Genomic DNA, 16,805 nt, shown 5'->3' with positions numbered 1-16,805 from the left:
TCAACGTTTAGTCACTAAAAAATGGCTTTTTCTTAAAGGGCAGTTTGGGACAGCTTTATTCAAAAGCCTGTTTCTAAATATGTCAAACCATAGAGCTCACTGGAAAATTATATGTGTTCATAAATTAAATCATTCAGCTGAAAGCAAATTGACCATTTCAATGCAGCTGCATCACGTCTAGAATTCTCTCAGTTCTCTTTGCTTCATGCAGAATTTTACTACTGAATGTTCATGTTTATTGTTTAGTTTTTGTATCCATTTAATTTTTCGCTTCCACTTTTGTAGGATTGTTGTGATCTTGTGAAGAACTTGAGCTCCATATCTACACTTATTTAAAAAAAAAAGTTCCTTCGGTTAAATTTATGCAAACAAGCAAGAGCTTCTTCAAAAAGAAAGAGCATCATCATAAAGCAGAATAAACACTTCATGCAAAGGAGATGAATAGCAGCTTAACTCTCCATTTTGAAAACAAACTTAGGGGAAAATGACCTTCACCTTGCAAATTGCAAGCACGGAAAAGATTTGTTTGAACACAGAGTGATAAAATGCGTGCATTTCTCCTGCAAACTGCAGCTGGGAAGGTTTAATTGTGACCCAAAGCGCAGGGAATAAATGCAATGCTAAGTACCTAATCACACTAAATTACCAGCATGAAAACATCATAATATGCATACCGAAAGATGAGAACAGAAAGAGGCTAAGTCGACAGAAGAATAAAAATAATGAAAAGAGTCCAGAATAATGCAGATGAGCACTTTTACAGTCCAATATCATGTCCCATTGCTTGTAATCAGATCACGGATAATAAGATAGACAGACTGAACAAAATCAAGGTAACAGCTCACATCAGGCATGAGGAGAACATCAAATATCTTTTGATTGATTTGACATGTACTTCCCAGCATCCATTCTGTTGTTCCCTTACTGATAACAGCTTGACAGAAAACTTGAATGGTGTCTATGCTCCAGTAAGCCATCAAATTATTACTACACTGTTGATGGACAAGGAATCTGCTTGTAAAACTGCACTTTCTCTCTAAATTAAATGTTATAGAATGAGAGTTTAGCCTAAAGATGAAATGAAGTCTATATTTTTCAAAATAAAGTGAAACAAAATGGTTTGACGTGACCTGTTTGTATTATCAGTCACACAGGTAGCTTTTTATGTCATTTAATCTCACTTGTGATTTTTTTTCTTCTGCCTTGGTTAAATATACATGTTAAAACAGACTGTAAGGAGCTCAGACATTGCTCTCTGCATTGCACCAAATCCTTGCATCATTTCCTATCCTTTTTTTGAACGTTATAGTGGTGTATCATCATCTTTAGTCGTGCAAAGCAAAACACAGATGTGGTACGACTTTGAAGGTCAAAATCGAATATTCTAATTTCAGAACTTGGAAGACAGAACAGAGTTTTAGCTTTTATTGTGAAACTGCAACATTTTTTTCCATGGAACTATCAGACATTGTCCACACAAAAGTTGTGACGGAGATTTAGAAATTAAAGCTGAAATGCAAAGAGCAAACTATATAGATTGAGTACAATTAAACAAACCATAACAAGTGTTGAAAATGTGCGAAGGACTAATCGTTCATGGCTAAGTAAAGTTAGGCTTTATCACATTATGCATTTCATGAAACTTGTTGGCATGCAAATCTGACAAAGCTCCTTCAGCTCCAGCTGCCAGCACTCATCTCTGTTTGCTGCTTTTAAAACGCTGCTGCAAAGTCATTTTTGAAAGGAAGCAACTAAAGAGGCTGACGCCATGATGATAAATCAGCACAGACCACTTAAGGCTTTGATTTCTGTTGTGTTGTAATCAACAAAAACATGCAGCACGAACAACAATTTCCACACAAAAAAGAAAAAAAAACATTGTTCTTTTCAACCTAATATTAAAGGTGTCATTCTTGAGGAGTTACTGTCTGTTGGATTAGATCATGCTTTGATTTCAAGTTATTTTGTATTAAATAAGGGTTGGAAAGAATTTGCACAGCTGCAAAATCCCAAAAGGCTGATCACATAATACAGAAGAAAGCCTCATTTTTCCCGAACACCCAAACCATTCATTACACAACGGTCTACCACAGCTGTTAATAAACATAGTTTGTCCATCTGTCCGTTCCCTAATGTGCCTGTCCTTCATCGGTCAGGGCAACTGCATGAAGCAGTTTGTAATCAGATTAGGCAGTGACTGGGTAACCCAGGCTTTCTACATCCTCCCATCTTCCCACCCCACTGTCATCAACATCTCTGTCATGTGGACAACCATGTGCCTGAAAAGAAGCCGATTAATATGTCAGCTGGTGTGTGTGTGTGTGTGTGTGTGTGTGCGTGCGTGTGTGCGTACATGTGCGTGTGTGCATTTGTGAGGAAGGGAGGAAGAGAAAGGGTGGAGAAACCCAAAGACATGTAGTGACCCATTTCCAGTGCATTAAAATATCTCCAAAGCACTCTGATCGATCTGAAAGCAATCTTTAGACAGATATCCATCTAAAATAATTGTAGTCATTGACAGTGAAAAGGATAATAAAAATCTATTACTTTCCTTTTTCAATAGAAAATGTATAAATTCATAGATAAACTGTGTGTTTAAATGTAAAATTATTCCTAACATTAAAGAAAATTAAAAAGAAAAAGAAAATGAGACCATTGTTGGAAATGTTTTCATTTTATTTAGTTAGATGAATGCATGTGGGGCAAGTCTCCTATGCGCACTGAAATAAATATTAACACAGCAAGAGTCTTACAGACAACAATAAACATACTAGAAAATTTATAGAAATTGCTTCACTAAGATATATAATTTTTACATTAAATGTTATGACTGTTATGCATAGTTTTCTCATGAGGCATAGCAGATAGTTGCATTTATGTGTCGTTAAAAGGATTAGCAATCCCTCCATTGCAGTTTTAACAACTAGAGGGGCCATAAACATCCTTTTCTTAAAGGACCTCACAAATCCAGAAGGATCCATGAAATGATCACCAGAAGGACAATTAGGTCTGCAGAAACCCTAGGATAAAGCAATGTTTATGCAAGAACTGCCTTTTAATGCTCCATGATCTGTCACCAGCTGATTGAAGCAAACAGACTGCAGTGTGCCAAGGTGGGCAGGGACTTTGCAAAGAATCATGGGACAGTTGAGGTGAAGTCATGCTTGGTTGGCTGCTGATAACACTGTTTACTTTGCTTCTGTAAAAAAGCAACAAAAAGTCCCTTTATTGATGGAACCTGGATTCAGAGTGGCACAAAGCAACAGTAGGCAGGCCATTTTATTAAATAAAATAAATTCCCCATGAGCTTTACAGCTGACAGGAATGGATCAGGAAGAACATGGCAAATAAACAGCCTTGGAATTTTATCCATTTTTATCACACCTTTCGTTTCCTGGGTATGCTGAGAAAACCAGCTCCACATGTTTGTTTGGAGTTTATGTACAACAAAAGCAGTCATGTGGTGTTAAATCAATAGATTTACTGCTCCCAAGGCAAAGAAAAACCGTTTCTTTAAGTATGAAATAGTCCAACTTTTGTACATCACAAATGATCAAATCCACTGCTTCAGTGAATAGAAGTGTGGATGTTTTGATGCCATCTAACATGAATATAGGTCAAAGATTTAGTGCTATAAAATAATATTTTAACCTCCTACAAACTCAAAAATGCAAAGCGTTTGCATATCTCAACTCGCCTTCAATGCAATTTTCCCCAATTGCATTGCCTACTTTTTTAATTTCATGCTACCCAATTCTCATCTATTTCATGCTCATTCTCCGCTACAAAAATAATTATTGAACAATGTTGATAATCGGAGAGCTTCAAATATGCCGTGTAATCCAACCCATGAGCTTCCAGCAAAATCCTGATCAAACCTCCTTCCAACCGTTCCTTCACTGATAGCCTCTTTTGTCTCTGCTCAAGGACCTGCATTCATCAGTCAATCATCAATCAACCCTTGGCTTGTCTTATGCAGACATATAAGAGGCAGAAGGAACTTTGGCATCAGAATAAAAATCTTATACAGTAATTAATGTTGATTTTGTTTGTTCCAAACAGGTTTATTTGTTCATTTTTCTGTTAAAGTGGCAAAAAAGTGGCACTAATGAAAGGAGACACTCCTATATATTCCTTAATGCAGTGTTTTTCAACCTTTTTTGAGCCACGGCACACTTTAACCCTGATAAAGAAAATCCCGTGGCACACCAGCATCAAAAAAAAAAAAAAGGAAAAACCCATAGTATGTATTGATCTACAGCCCCTACGCAATCTCACATGCATTTTTGTGATAATTGTGGCAGAAAAAGCTGGACGTTGCAGCTGTTTTTTTCTAAAAGATGTAATAAAAGTTAAGTTAGAAGATTTAAAAACTATGTATTCGATGTAGTTTCAAGGCGTCAAAGGAAGAATCATTGTGCGCTGAGACGTTGTCACTTTAACCCAATGCCTCATGGGAGAGGTAGTGCGAGCAGCCGCCGAATGCCAGACAGACTCGCCTCTCTGAGCTTCATTGTTTTGTTTACTTTTTCCACGGTCTGACACCGGATCCCGCGAAAATCTACACCGCTAAATATGAGCTTTAGCTGGTCTTTTTGTTGGAACTAAGCAATTTTATGAGCAGAATCGAAACAAGGAAGTTAGGACTTAACCCACTTCTGATTGGTCAGACTGAGGACGTGTGATTAAGCCTCCAAGAAGGATTGGTGGATACAGTTTAAGGGGCGGGACTTTTCCCAAAACAGCTGACGCTACGGCTAAATCATTCATTCTTATCAAAATGTCTTTAATAGAATCAACTAAACACAAAGAAAAAAGTATTTTACGATCTTTCATATTCCTAACTACTCAGTGTTTTTATCAGGACCTGTTTGGATGAACAAAGAGCTGATATCCTGGAGATGGAAAATGTTTTTAGATAAGTTAATCAGGGCAATTTCCCACGGCACACCGGACCATCTCCCACGGCACACTGATTGGAAAACACTGCCTTAATGAAACTTAACACTAAATAAGAGGAGGAAATAAATATTTTAGAACATTTATTGGCAGAAGTCAAAGCCAGAAAGAGTGAAAAATATAGGTGGTAATGAATGTTAAGAGATAGAGGTAGGGATTTGTAAAACTCAACATTAAAGCATTAACAAGAAATCAAAGATAAGTGAAATGTAAATTACTTCATTTCCAGGATGAAGCTACAGGTAAAAACAACAAAGTAAAAAGAATGAGCAAAGTAAACACACACTGGATCAATAACCAGAAACCAAGAAAAAAACAGTACTGCTAGACAACATATTAATTTATTAATTTACAACCTCAAAAAAATCCATTACCACTTCCATCCTCTTTTATTCAGGGGATAAATAATTTGTGGTGTTAATGAAATGTGAGAAGATTGTGTGAAAAAGATGCCATAAACTGTATAATCCCAAAGCTGAGCTTCAATAAGACATGACATTATTTCATTTCCAACTGAAAGAAAATAAACACGTCCATGCACTGAGACTTATAAGAAAAAATGAAATGAGTAAATGTATTTATCTGGCCTGAAGGAACAAGGTATTAGTTTCTTTGCTGGATTATAGTCCAGATGTATCCAGTGCCCCCTCTCTAGGAAAGCATTTTAAAGCAATGCAAAATCTAAGTCGAACAGAATGTACTTCGATTATCTCCCTCTTGACGGGGAGGCACAAGCCAGGGCACATGAGGGAGATTAGGTGCATTGAGATAAGGAGCATCTAGCACGGTGCAGTGTCTAGCAGCTGACGGGTGCTCCTCACCTGGTAAAGGGCTCTACAGCCCCTCAGATTCCGCCTGCCATAGCTTAGCCTGATCCATCCGGTTTCAGCCCTAATGTCTCATTGGCATTCAGTCACACGCTTGCAGCAAGCGGTGAATGAAGAGCTTGGCGCTAGCTCACCGTTATTAAGATTCTATAAAGCCAGCCGTTCCCCTGCTGCCACAAGCGCACAGTGAATCAAACAGCCAAGGAATAATAAAAGAGCCGAGGAAGGGATGAAGGCAGCAGCTGGGCCAGCCAGTCACACAGTCAGGAAAAGGGATATAGCATGAAATCTGAAGCCGATCCAACTTCACAATATTTATACGGAAGGTTGACGATTTATATTAGGACTTTATCCAAAAAAAAAAAAGACAACACATATGCTCCAAAAGGGGGAATCAACAGTGCAGACACGTTATTCCATCCCTCATGGGGTCATCTCCAAGCCAGTCACTCATCTTCATCACCTGATGTGATGACCTCTTCATGATTAACCGCATTGCTAGACAGCCTCCCATCATCAGCTACACCCTATCAGATTGCTGCTTTTGGTCCCCACAACTTAAAGCCTCTTTCCAATCACCTGATAGACAAAGTTAATTCAGATGTCAAGGTCCATTAGCCAAGACCTGTTTAGAGGTGACTTTTGCAATGACAGATGCAGGAAAATATACATCTGGATAACAGGGAGTAGCAATTTCCAAATGCTGTTAAGAGAGTGGATTTATGGATGTGGTGGTTATTGTTGAGTAAAAATAAACGTGTTCATTTGCTGGGGCGGTCAGCTGCCGTATGCTGGGCCTGCGGAAAAATGACACCTGAGCAGCAATCCTCTCCAATCTACGCCAAAACTGTGACAGACAGCCCTCACCTCCAACATTGGTACACTCTATTTACATTTATTCTATTCTATTTTCCCCTCTATGGAGGTCTACACAATTACACGAGGAGAAGCCATGTAGGAAAACACGAGGTATTAAAATAAAAGCTTGTAATCATCGTCGAAAAAGAAACATTTGTTATTTTGGGATGGGGTAGAGCAAAAGCAAGTTTCTGTGCATCTCAGAAGATGGATGACACCAGTACTTTTATACAGCTTTTACAACAGTATTATGTACTAAAACTGTAAGACAAGTGTTTGGACGTTTATTGAATAAAGTTGAGCGATATAGACACAATACATTTAGGGAAGAGCTAATACTTGATGGATTTGTATGAAATGAGAAAAATAGGGCACACAGCCAAACACAAAGAGGGAGAGAAGAAGCATTGTGCACAAAAAAAGGCAGAGGGAACAGTGAGTAATGAAGGCCAATAAGACGCAGGTCAAAGCAAAAAATAGCCAGTTTCAGGTCCTATTACTGTTTACCCACTCAATCAGAACCAAAGAGCACCCCCAACGTCTAAATTCCTCACTATTAGAGCATGCAACCTAAACCAAAAGGGACCAAATTATTTTAAAATCTCCCAATAAATACATATCAATGGAGCCTGGGTAAGAAAGTCATTATATGACCATTTGCATATAACCAGCCATTTATGGAGAGAGGTTTTAAGTGGAACAGGGACTGAAGGCACAGAGGAGACATCCACAAGAACCCCCACCAACTAAGAAAAAGAAATAATATTAAACAAGTCTCATATACACATCCCGGGGGAAATCACACACAGTAAACACAGAAAGAATATTTGGACGCTTTATGGCTTTGTGACCACTGCTATCATAAGCTAGTGAAGACAATACAATTAGAATGATAAATCTTTAATGTTGAGGTGTCAGTTTTGCATAACGGACTTTTCATCCACATTGTATTGGTTCAAGTTGTAGGATTATAATGTTGACTTTACCATTATATCTCCATCCCGGGTCCCCATGCACATTCTTTGCTCATTAAATGCCGGCAATATGACCAATGTTCATTTTTCTCGGTTCCTGTGAGAATATACAGGACTGTGAAATATGCACTGCATGAAAAGGGAAAAAAGCAGAATGCAGTTCTTTGTATTTTAAATTAAAAAAATTCCACTCTACTGAAAACAGAAGAAACTTTTACATCCACATGTTTTATTTAACATCCACATTGACTTCCCAAGCGACAAACTCTTCATCACTATCCTGGAAGCGCACAGCTCAAGCAGCCTCATCAAGGATGCCGTTTGCGCTGAAATTGTTGCAGGTGTTCGTGGAGTGTGCGACAAGAGTGGTGCCAATTTGATTAGAGTGGGCATAATGAAGGACCAGGAAACATGCTGAGCTTTTTCTACTAGGTCTGCCGGTCATGGAGCACAGATCAATGGAGGGTTCAGCTCTGAAAAACTATTAATTGAGGACTAGCAGTTAAGAGGGGGAGCAACTTTTCTCCTGATCATTTTGTAATTAAATTATGCCGCCCCTGTCTTTTCCGTGACAAACTCCAACCCTTCCTTGCTTTTATTCATCCGCTAAAAGGCTGAACAAAATGGGCTTTCTATTAACAAGTTTAATGGTACTGCATTGCAGGATCATAACCAGAAAATTGGTGATATGACTCGTCTATTGATACTAAAAGAATTGCATAATCAAATAGAACTTTGTGCTAAATAACAGTATTTTTGTCCACCTGGATGTCATTTTAGTGACGTTTCCCAATTATTTAGTTAAACAAAACATGCAAACTTCCAGGAAAAGCTTTAGGAAGACGTAATGTATTTTACTCTTTTTTTATTTGTATTTGCATGTACTTAAACTGATTTGTTTGTGTGAGGGAAGGACATTCTTTAGTTTTTTTAATGTGTGCCAATAAAAAAAAGTTACATTTCTCAAGAGTAAATGCTTGGCTGGTGATAAGCGGGGTTATCATCATCTGCTGTGCTTCTGTTTTGTGTGTTATCTAAGTCAGTCTCTGATTCTTCCACCTCTGTCACAGAATCTCAGCAGCACATCTCAGAATAGACTTCAGGTGTTTCACATCATGCGGAGAAACAACGGTCTTGTAAATGTCACACTTAACTTGCCTTATAGGAAACAGGAGAAAAGAGAATTAAATCAATGATCAATTTTAAACCAAAAGCAAGAAAACTATAATACGAGTTCTTTGTAAATAAAAAAAATCAAACCAAAGTTTTAATAGCTTTTTTAAATAGTTGTAAATTGTGCTTTGACCCAATCGTATTCCAGTCAGCATTTTATTATCATTTGCACTGTTTTTTGCACATTTGCACTAAATGTTTATATGAAGCATTATGACAACGACATAACAAATTGGGTTTTTCATCATATCAGCAATACTTTTTTCTTTACTTTCAATAAATTACATGAAACAATTAGGAACCAACTCTGCTGGGTTTGATTTTATTTCTTTCTTCTAACAGCAAAATGCTTAATCTTTTACCATTCCCATCATTGGTCATAAAGAATTCATGAAACTACTTTAGTGCATTACATGCATAGCAGTATGTAGGCGAAAAAAACGAAAACCTTTACCTTTTAATAAGGTTTTTTTTAGGAGACTAGACCAGGTTGGTTGTGATTCCAGCATTAAATTAATGGAAACATATTTTTAGGACATCTGGCTGATGGAGCTTATGCATCTTGGTGAAGACACTTCTAACCTTTAACACACAGCTAATCTGATCGGTGGTGCAGTGGTGCTCTCGCCTCATAGAAACAAAGGCCCTGGTTCAAATACCTTTCTGTGTGGAGTTTCCATGTTCTCCGGGCACTCTGGCAACCAAAACCATGCCTCATTGATGACTCCATGTTGCCCCCAGGTGTGTATGTGTATGTGATTGTGTGGCCCTGCAACAGACTGGTACCCCACTTTCGCCCAACAGTAGCTGGGACAGGCTCCAGCAACCCTGTGACCCCAATAAGGACACAGCAGGTTAAGAAAATGGATGGATAGTGCTGAACCCCCCACCCCCACTAGAAAATACGTTTTTTGTAAACAGTGAGACAGCAGCAATTCAGTACTCGACAGCAGCCTCAGGCATTTCTTTAGAGGATCTTGATAAGAGTCACGCAGGACAATTGAGCTGTGTACAAACACAATACTTTGTGAATATGAAAACACACACACAAATATAAATCATGCAGATGTTATTCAGCGTATAATTTTAGCCAAAGTAATGTTCTTAATCCCACTAACAGCATATCTTTAAAAGTCAATAAGTGAAAAAGTTAGAGCAACATCAGCTCTCAAATGTTTATTATGCGTCAAGCATTTCATTTAAATATGATATGTATTTTCTGTTTATGGTGAGGTTGGTTAGAAGCGTCCCATTTTGCAAAAAGAAGATTGGAGAGCAACAGAGATTAGAATGAAATTATAGAGGTTATGGGTCAAAAATATTCGGCTAATCACCATTTACAAATGATGTGGAAATGACCTTGCATTTACTCTTTGACAGTCTTACTCAAGTGCTCCTGCACTGACTGATTAGCTTAATGACACACCAGCAGCCTGGCGGTATTAACAAAGCAGGATGGCTGATGACAGCTATCACTGCTGTGCTTCCCATCCGAAATATCAGTAGGGGTTAAGTGTTACCATCAGTACATCATCAGCACCTGCCAGGAGTGAGGTTAGCCATGAGGTTTTTTTTTTTCTTAACGCTTTTTGTTTTAATGCCTCCCAAAAAGCACATTGGATTCTCAAAAAATGTTTAATGGATTTACTCGCTATATATAATAAGTACAATGTCTGCAACAGGCAGCACTAAGGGAATGTTATTGTTTTTCTCGGGGTGCTCTGGATCAGAAAATCCCCTAACTTTGTCTAAACAAACTCCTACTGTCATGTTGTCTAACCACAGACAGGAGAATTGACACAAAAACCTATTTATATTCTCCACTTGCCAAAAACTACATGTTTTTACAGCCAGTGATTTGTTCCTGAAGGTACTGCAGAATTTGAAATGACACACATTGATTTGTGTGTCCATTTTCTTCCTCCATGTGGTTATTTATGCTATGCAGATGAATAATTACACCCTTGTTGGACCATGTCAGAGTGTGAATTAAATTTTTGTTGTAAAAAAGAGAATGTTTTTGTGGATTGAAAATCATTTCAAAGCAGACTGGAAATGGAGTCTGCTTGAGTTAACTCATTTTCCCGAGAGCGTGTTGTTCCTACCTTTACTGCCATCAAGGTTATATTTTTATTGAGGTAAATGGCATTATTGAGTTGGTAATCTCGCTTTAGTTGCCATATAATAGCTAAAAGAGTAAAAAACCTAGACCTGATTCAACTGGCAAAACACAAGTTTTTGATTGCCAGCATTTTTTCCCCATTTAGATAAGCTGAAAACGGGGTAAAACCGGGACATGTAGAAAACAAGAAAGGTGACCTGCTTTTAAAACCAGTCAAGACTAATGGAGAAAACTCATTTGCATATCAGGGAGGGATATATGCAAAACTCTTTGGTCCGCAGAAGAGAGCAAAGCAGCCTTTTCAGCAAATACAATAGTCATCTTCTGGCTGATGCAACGTACTGCAAGTCCCTGGGTTTCAACTCCGAGTGTGATTTGCTAATCATTTTTGCCATCAGAGGACTTTCATCAGATCCTTCTGGTCGGTTTGGATCAAGAGTTTCATTTCTACAGAACATCTGACCCACTAGATCGTTGCATGTAAAAGCTGCACAAGGACAATCATTTGAGACCAGCAGTAGATTAGCAGGACAATATAAAGCACGAGATGGAGCTAATGTTTCCCTAAGATTAAAGAAACATCAGGAGCAAAAGCAGATGTCAGTCTAACTGGGCTCCTACACCTTTTTTTTTTTTTTTTTTTTTACAGCCAACTTCAAATCTCTTTGTAGTGACAAAACTGTCAAGAACATCATTCCACTAACAGACGTTTTGTGATATGAGAGGTGTAATAACGCCACTAACCCACATTCACGATTGCTGCATATAGAGGCTTGGGAGCTCGTTTGACACCATACTTTTGTTTATTGATCAACAGGTATAGCACATGTGCTACTGTGTGAGCAACAAGCAGGGGAAGCAACAGATAGCTGTCACAAAAATTTCATTTTAGGACAGAAGAATACATGAGATTAGGCTTTGGACCTTTACGTTTACAAGAGATGGATCATTCACCTCCAGACTTATTTTTATAACCAAATGATAATGATTGTAATCTTCCAATCAAAATACTCTTATTTAAAACCAAATAGGGGCCAATCTCTTCCATTTATTTGATTTAACTTGAAAGACTAATAGGCAAATCTATTCAGTAGTGCTGGAATGGCAGGCAGTGATAGCATTATAGCTTGTTTGTGTGAGGTTCCTACATTTGCACAGTGAATATTAGTCATCTAAAAGTTAAACAAAAGCATGAGCTGCACTCTGGAAAGTGAGGAGGAATTATTCATTCATTGTGAGTCATTCTTTTGGTTGTGTGTTGTGATTGAACAATGATTGCAGCTGCAAACATGAGCAGAGCAGAAAATAGAAAGATGTTAGCGGAACAGAATTTTGGCATGTCGTTCCTAAGCTTAGCTGGAGGTCCCCGACGGAAATAGATGCCGACATCAAGCTCAGAGGTTTTAATGGAGGAAGGCATGAAGACGGCAGAAATTTGATCCTCAACATGCAGAATAATTGAAATATCAGCACATGCTTTAGCATGAACTTCACTGCAAAGTGGTTAACAAAGAAGAATCCATGCATGTGAAAGAAGCTTCTTAACAGACCCCTGAGAACATACTGTATGATGCACTTAAGGAAGCTATAGAAAATGCTGTGCGGGACTCTTTCAGCTTGCACTCCTTTTCAATCAATAGTTGAGAAAGATAATAGGCCATGTAGGGACTCACATATTGCAAACTCTCTATTCTTGCCACACATCTTTTTTTTTTTTTTTGGTCTGCACACTTTAAATCATCCCTTAATGTTCCTCCCCAGCTGTCAGCAGCAGGAGCACAATAGGAGCTGCAGAGGGCAAAGCCAACAGAAGCACAAAAAGATTCTGGGACAAGCACAGCAGAACATCTGGCTCTCCCTCATCTGTCCGTTGCTGCCGGCACCGTCGTGTCACAGCAGTTCTCTGGGCTTCCTGGTAACAGCTGATCCTTAAGGCCCCCCCACATCTAACAGGGTGTAGAAAATCCACTCGCCATCTCAATTATGTAAGAGGTGTGAAATAAACATGAAGCTCCCATGCAGTAATGTATACATATAATGCAGTTGTGCATGGGTGTGTTAGCAGACCATGCAACAACTCCTGTAGGATGCTGCCAGCGTTTGGAAAGGGTTCATGGATGAGCATGCACCTGAATCAAATTGGGGTCAGGATTGAAAATTGAGATGAAAGGGAAAAGATGGGGGAAAATACAAATGCAATGAGGAATTGTCCCATCTTTGCCACCTTTTACTTCCTTGTGAGCTTAAAAGAGCAAAAACAGTCTTGCGTGGGAGTCCAGCCTACAGCCAGAGCAGGGTTGATTTTCTGCCCGTCTCTCTCCCTTTCTTCATTTCTTTGTGCCGCTCTCCCTGCCTTGCTCCCTCCTTCCTCCATGCCCTTTATTAATCATTCTTGGTTAGTGGGGCAGAGAGCATGATGTTAGGAGCTCTGGGGAGTGTGGAGCCCCGAAAACACACACCTTCAGGTGAACACACTCCAATAAGGACAGGACTTCTAAGTCAAAGCAAACACTCTGGCTTTCAATTTCTGTTTGCACATAAAATACATACAAATTACTTCTCATATTGGAGAGGGGCTGAAGGGAAACACAAGCGTGCCTGTACACCCGAACAGCTGTGGTCTTCGGAGTCAACTGCTAATGCTGATTTTGAACAATCTGGGCTTTCATTTAAATCTTCTTCCTCTTTCGGCTTCTCCCATCAGGGGTCGCCACAGCGAACGAGTCGCATGGTAAATTTGGCAATGTTTTTACGCCGGATGCCCTTCCTGACGCAACTTTCTCAAACCGGGCTTGGAACCGGCAGAGGTAGAGAAGGGAACAGGGAGCAGCCTGGAGTCGAACCCGGGTTTCACAGACGGAAGGCGCCGCAAACCAGCACGAGCTAAACTGGCTCCCCTGGGCTTTCATTTAAATGTTTCTGCTAAAAGGGTTTGAGCCGACGGACGGAAAGTGGAAGTTGGTCTGGAACTACACTGGGAACAATGGAGAGCAACACAACTAACACCCACTGTGTCTGTAGCCAGTGGGCAGCAGTGAGTAATGGAAGGATGAAAATGGCCCAGATTTCTCTGCATAAGTGCACTTAAGTCAGGAGGCTCCTGTCTGGCTGCAAGCCATTATTACCATCATCACTCTTCGATCTCCCAGAGAAAGTGCTGAAGGAATTAGTCAATTAGATTTTATGGGACAGAGGGGCTCACAGAAGAAATCTGGGTATCCTTCAGGAACCAATGAATGGAGTAGTCATTGCAATATTCTGTATCTGCCAGTTTTGATCCAGTTTGCAAAACTTCCACTAACTTTATGTATAGCTTTGCCTTAAAATATGTCTAGAAAGATTGTGAAGTATTGCTTTATCACTTGTGCGTAACTCCTCTGCTACCCAGGCTGGCAGTAACAGGTCCCTGCTCTGTCTGCTGAGTCCTTTAGGATCACCATGAGAGTTGTTATGTTAGGTAGTAAGCACATATCCTACAATCAGAGCTGGAGTGGCACAGCAGCGCACAGGAAACAGAGGAGAACGCACCTGGTTTGACGGTCTTCAAGCGGATCGGCTCCCGAAAGTGGCGTATGACGGCCAGAGTGTCGCGGTTTGTAAGTCCACTGACAGGCGTCCCGTTTACTTCCAGCAGGACATCTCCGTAGTAGGGCAGCTTGCCAACGTGACACACAAGTATGTCCAGTTTCATCTGACCCAGGTAGGGGAACTGTCCGACTTCTGCTCCTCCTAACACCTCCACAACGGAGCCAAAGTCCCCCAGATTCCCCCATGACACGACGCACTCCACCACTTTGCTTGACCAGTGTTTCTTCTTTTTCAGCGTTCTGGACATCGTTTTGTTTAGTTTAAAATCCGAACTGAACTGATGGAAGTCAGTTATGTTAAATAAACGTAGAGTGACGCAGCCTGATAACACCCCCTGATCTGTTCTTTCGACCAGCTGGGAATGTCATCTCCTTGACATTGAGGAGGCTGATCTTCACCTGAGGATCGGACTCGGAGCTGTCATGCCACGGCTGAGCGCACGGCGGAACAAATCCAAGCGCGTCTCGTGCGTAAAGGAGAAGAACGTACAGCGTAGATGATTAAAAACTAAGACGATCGAGTGCCGTTTCCTGAAGCCATGTCCGCGCCTTTGACTCAACTGGACGAGCCGCCTGATGCCAAGCAGTCAAACCAAAATGTAAACATTAGACATCTGTCTGACTGGGAGGACGGTTGTGCTGAGTCTGTGTCGTCGAGGCGTTGTTGTGCGCCGTCTCCAAGAATTCCGTCGTACCTTTGGGCAGGCTGGGAAGAGCCGGGCGGTTCAGCAGTAGGTTGTTTACGCAGCTGAGTTCCACCCCTTAATGACTAAAGCGAGAGACATCCGCGGGAGTTTGTCTGCCACAGGTTTGAACACACCTGGTACCGCCAAGAGAGATGTTGCTACGCTCCAAAACGCCCCCTTACGCTCAGCAGCAGCAGTTGCCAGACTCATGACATGCGGGCTCCATCCCTCGGTGTGCTGCGGTAGGCTCATAACTCATTTGAAAAAGAAAAAGAAATAAAGAATCGCACGCAAAAGGAAAGAAAAAAAACATTATAACAACATATTACAATTTAAAAGCATTATAATGTATTTTAATATTAAAATTCCTGATATCTGTATTTATTTTAAAAGACTCATATTTCATATTAGGCCATACTTGCGTGACGTTTTTATAACAAAAGTACAACCAGCTGTTTTATAAATTGTATAATTTCTATAAAAACGCAACGTAAAAGCAAACGTGTGTAAATGTGTGTGTGTGTGTGTGGGGGGGGGGGCATTTTTCAGTGACCATAATTAATGTCTCCACAGCGCCACCCATTGATTTAAACATGGAAAGCAGAGGCGCAGTTCACTTCAAAAGTCCTTAATACCATAATTAATCAATGCGCTAATTACCTTCAGCCCATTAAACACAGACCTGTTTATATCAGCTTAAAAGGCCTTTCCCCCCTGTGTCCAAACTTAAATCCTTTGTTTTTTTTAAAGACATCCTCACATTAAAATGAATTGTTTCTTTTAAAAAACATAATAGTAAATACATTTTTTTTGCTAAAACATATTTTCATGGCTCTTTTTGTTTATTCCCCCCCCCCCCCCCCCCCCCCAAAAAAAAAACAATTTAGAATTTGGAAAATGTGTGACTCTTTATCAAGTTTGTACTGCAAGGACATATGACATCACCTCATCATGTCTTTTAATTCTTTACTTTTGGCTTCAATGCCACCGAAATTGCACTGAATTTCCTACAAAGCTTCTAATCATAATGGATGCCAAACTGACTTTTTCTCATACAGAAAAAAGTCTTCATGCTCACCTGTAATACGTACAGTATCTTCGTCTCAGTGCTCAGCTTTTGCATAAAAAAATGCCTCAACTGTGATTGGTTCTGTACAATTGTTGGTTTGATGACCAAAAGCTTTGCAAAAAGGGAACTGGTGCACATATGTTGGCGTTAATGCACATTCATCTGGCTCCTGAAATAAATGTTAATGTTTCTCAACCTGAAATAAATGGTGCTGGTAGCTTGTGCCAAAGCCTTCAGCATGATGAGTTTTGAACATTTGCTCACGCTGACAAACAGCCCAGTCAGACATCAGTGTGGTGTAGCCGTGTTCAGACGGATCCGTTCATTTTCTAACAGAGAACCAGGAGCATGCTGTCTCACCAAGCTGGAGTTGTCTCTGTTATCTGGAATTTGGCCCCCTGGTCTGCGTTTAAATTGCCGGCCTCAATAATCTGATAAATAATTCACAGGGTTGAAGGAGCCGATGAGAAAAGCAACCATGTGTCTGGAGCAAACCAGGGACAAGTGAGGAGGCTGTTCCCCAGAGAATCTGCTGGATTTCTGCAGCAGC

At 40.0% G+C, this 16,805-nt stretch overlaps 1 protein-coding gene across 4 annotated transcripts in view; it reads right to left on the bottom strand.

Moving 5' to 3' along the window:
- Positions 1 to 15,331, bottom strand: part of magi3b (membrane associated guanylate kinase, WW and PDZ domain containing 3b) — a 129,079-nt gene extending 113,748 nt beyond the window's left edge. For all 4 annotated transcript variants that reach the window (XM_011475040.4, XM_011475038.4, XM_020703262.3 and 1 more), the window contains exon 1: positions 14,442 to 15,331. In XM_011475040.4, the coding sequence (XP_011473342.1) occupies positions 14,442 to 14,748 (307 nt within the window). In that variant the 5' untranslated portion in view covers positions 14,749 to 15,331. The remainder of the gene's footprint in view (positions 1 to 14,441) is intronic.
- Positions 15,332 to 16,805: the final 1,474 nt, after the last annotated feature.

Source organism: Oryzias latipes, chromosome 5 (assembly GCF_053564925.1).
Source record: "Oryzias latipes strain Hd-rR chromosome 5, Olatipes_Hd-rR_3.1".
Taxonomy (NCBI): Eukaryota; Metazoa; Chordata; class Actinopteri; order Beloniformes; family Adrianichthyidae; genus Oryzias; species Oryzias latipes.
This window is presented reverse-complemented; position numbering and strand designations above follow the sequence as displayed.